Below are 2,384 nucleotides of genomic sequence, written 5' to 3' on the forward strand. Positions count from 1 at the left end.
AAAAAATTTCTCCATGTACTTGTACAAAGACTGGGGGGGCCATGGCCCCTGCAGCGGTCAACATAGCTCCGCCGCTGGCCTCTAGTCTCTGCTATCTCACCCTTATTTTTTCCACCAGGATATGCCATTTAATTCAGTAGATGTACAATTGATTTCAAAAATTGTAGTGAATTTTGCCAATGGACTTGAGGGCGCGCCAGATTTGTGAGCCATCGATATGCAGTCATGTTCATCCCTTGGTTGGATTTCAAGTCCTAGTTGCATAGGGTGTTCAATGCCAACCCGGAACTAATTAAACGTCTAAGACAAAGTCACCCAAGGAGGGCACTAGCACTCCAAGCTTTCTATATATACGACACCTCTACCCTCTTATTCTCTCACAAAACACAGGGAAACACAACTTCCCACCATTCTACTAGCTCACTGAGCTCTCGTTTCCCCTTCTTGCAAACAATTATGACCATGGCTAGTCCATTTGTCGTCTTTGTTTGTCTACTCATCGTGCTACCTCAAATCCAGGCCACTTCTAACCCCTACAATGGGACTCTACCTCCTCAGGGGTGTCAGATCCCTTGTATGACCGAGGTTAACTTGCACTTGTTCTTGCACCAATTCGTCGATGGACCAAACCAGCCAAACCGCAATGAGGAAACCTTGCTCCAAACAAGTTTCCCTTTTGGGTTTGGGACGACGATAGTCCATGACTGGACTCTTACTGAGACAACAAATTCCAAAGATACCGTTGTTGCACGTGCACAAGGCGTGCATGTCCAGGCTGGTTTAACCATGGATAATAGATGGTACATGACTCATAACATAGAGTTTGAGCAAGGAAGGTAATATGTTCTCTATTTCACTATTTTGAATATCTTAGTATGTGTTTCGTGAGTTCTTTCACCCGCGACATTGAAGTTATGTGCTTGCATCTATTATATTTGTAGCTAAGGATTTTACACAACTTACTGGTGTACATACACATATTAATAGTTGTGCATTTGTTCAAAGCTGCATGCACTTCTAACCTGCTGGCGGGACTTGCTATCTTGCACATGAAATAGGTTTGCAGGGTCCACCCTTCAGGTCATTGGCATAACGGCGGGTCTGGAAAATGGTCAGTGGTCCATTGTCGGTGGGACTGGTCAATTCGTTATGGCACAGGGTATAATAAGTTTCGCAAGGCATCCTGACTCTACTTGGGAAGATGGTATTAAAGAACTTAATATCCGTGTACGCTACACGACTCCGCAACCTGTAAGTATAATTCCCAAAAGTTTGTATCCAAATTGTAATGTTCTACTTTTTGAAGGAAAAACAATATGACATTAGAGAGCCCTACTAAATATGCAATACATTAAGATATTTGTGCATATGCAGTGCAAATGCATTAAATCGCATTCTAGTTTCAACAGCACTAGATAATACCCGTCACTTTGTTGTGGGTATGTTCTGCAATATATTTCACTGAGATTTAATTAATATGGGGATGATGAATATTTGTGGTAAATAATATGAGAACTAAAACTGAAAATACATATGATTATTGTATATTTGTAAATAATTTTGAAAAATGTATATGCACCATAATATAATGAAGATTCACATGCATGTTTGTATGTTGAGATGGGTTTTATCCTACCCACGATTGCATGTTGAGGTGGACTTTTTCCATTGCATGATCCATGCTGATGTGACATGCTTGCATGTTGAGAGAAATGGGTTAGTTGATGCTAGCTATTTTGATGTAGAAGTTTAGTCATGTTTAACTAAACAAAATGCATTAACTTTACACATTTAATTTGTAGTGGGTTGTATATCAAGTAACAAAGCTTTATGTACGCACACAATACATAACACAAGCCATGTTTTCACTTATTTTTCTGCAGGCTTGAGGCGCAACTCATTTGTTGAAAAATAAAGCCGGTGCAAGGAATTTGATGGAAACAATGTATTTTCACAGTTTCTTGCGGCATGATGGATCATTACTGTGGTCCGCCTGTGTCATGAGAGTATGCATTAGCATACCCTCTTTCTATCTTTCATTCAAAATAAGATGTGGGTTTATAGCATGGTGGATATCCACTCCTTAATCCATGCCAACCCATCTGTTTGCTGATGTCTTTGTAATGTCTTGGATTTGATTTGCAAAATGATGAAGCTTGTTTGTTTGAGAAACTGTTATTTCCAAAGAACTGTATTATATGTATAATCATGCCACAGGCGGACTATTCAATAAGCCATCGGAAACAATTTGTACTAAACTTCATTGCACCAACCGTTACAATCGTTTGACCTGGCAGCACATGATGCACTGATTTAGAATCATGACACAGTTTGCTTTCTTGTGTTTAGATGGCCTAATTACTCCCAGTTTATCTGGCGTTCGT

At 39.9% G+C, this 2,384-nt stretch overlaps 1 protein-coding gene across 1 annotated transcript in view; it reads left to right on the forward strand.

The window, feature by feature from the left end:
* Positions 1–462: 462 nt before the first annotated feature.
* LOC119338548 overlaps positions 463–2,384 on the forward strand; it is a 5,970-nt gene continuing 4,048 nt past the window's right edge. The window contains exons 1-2 of the mRNA XM_037610868.1: positions 463–836; positions 1,059–1,251. Coding sequence (XP_037466765.1) covers positions 463–836; positions 1,059–1,251 — 567 coding nt within the window. The remainder of the gene's footprint in view (positions 837–1,058; positions 1,252–2,384) is intronic.

The sequence above is a fragment of the Triticum dicoccoides genome, chromosome 7B (assembly GCF_002162155.2).
Source record: "Triticum dicoccoides isolate Atlit2015 ecotype Zavitan chromosome 7B, WEW_v2.0, whole genome shotgun sequence".
Taxonomy (NCBI): Eukaryota; Viridiplantae; Streptophyta; class Magnoliopsida; order Poales; family Poaceae; genus Triticum; species Triticum dicoccoides.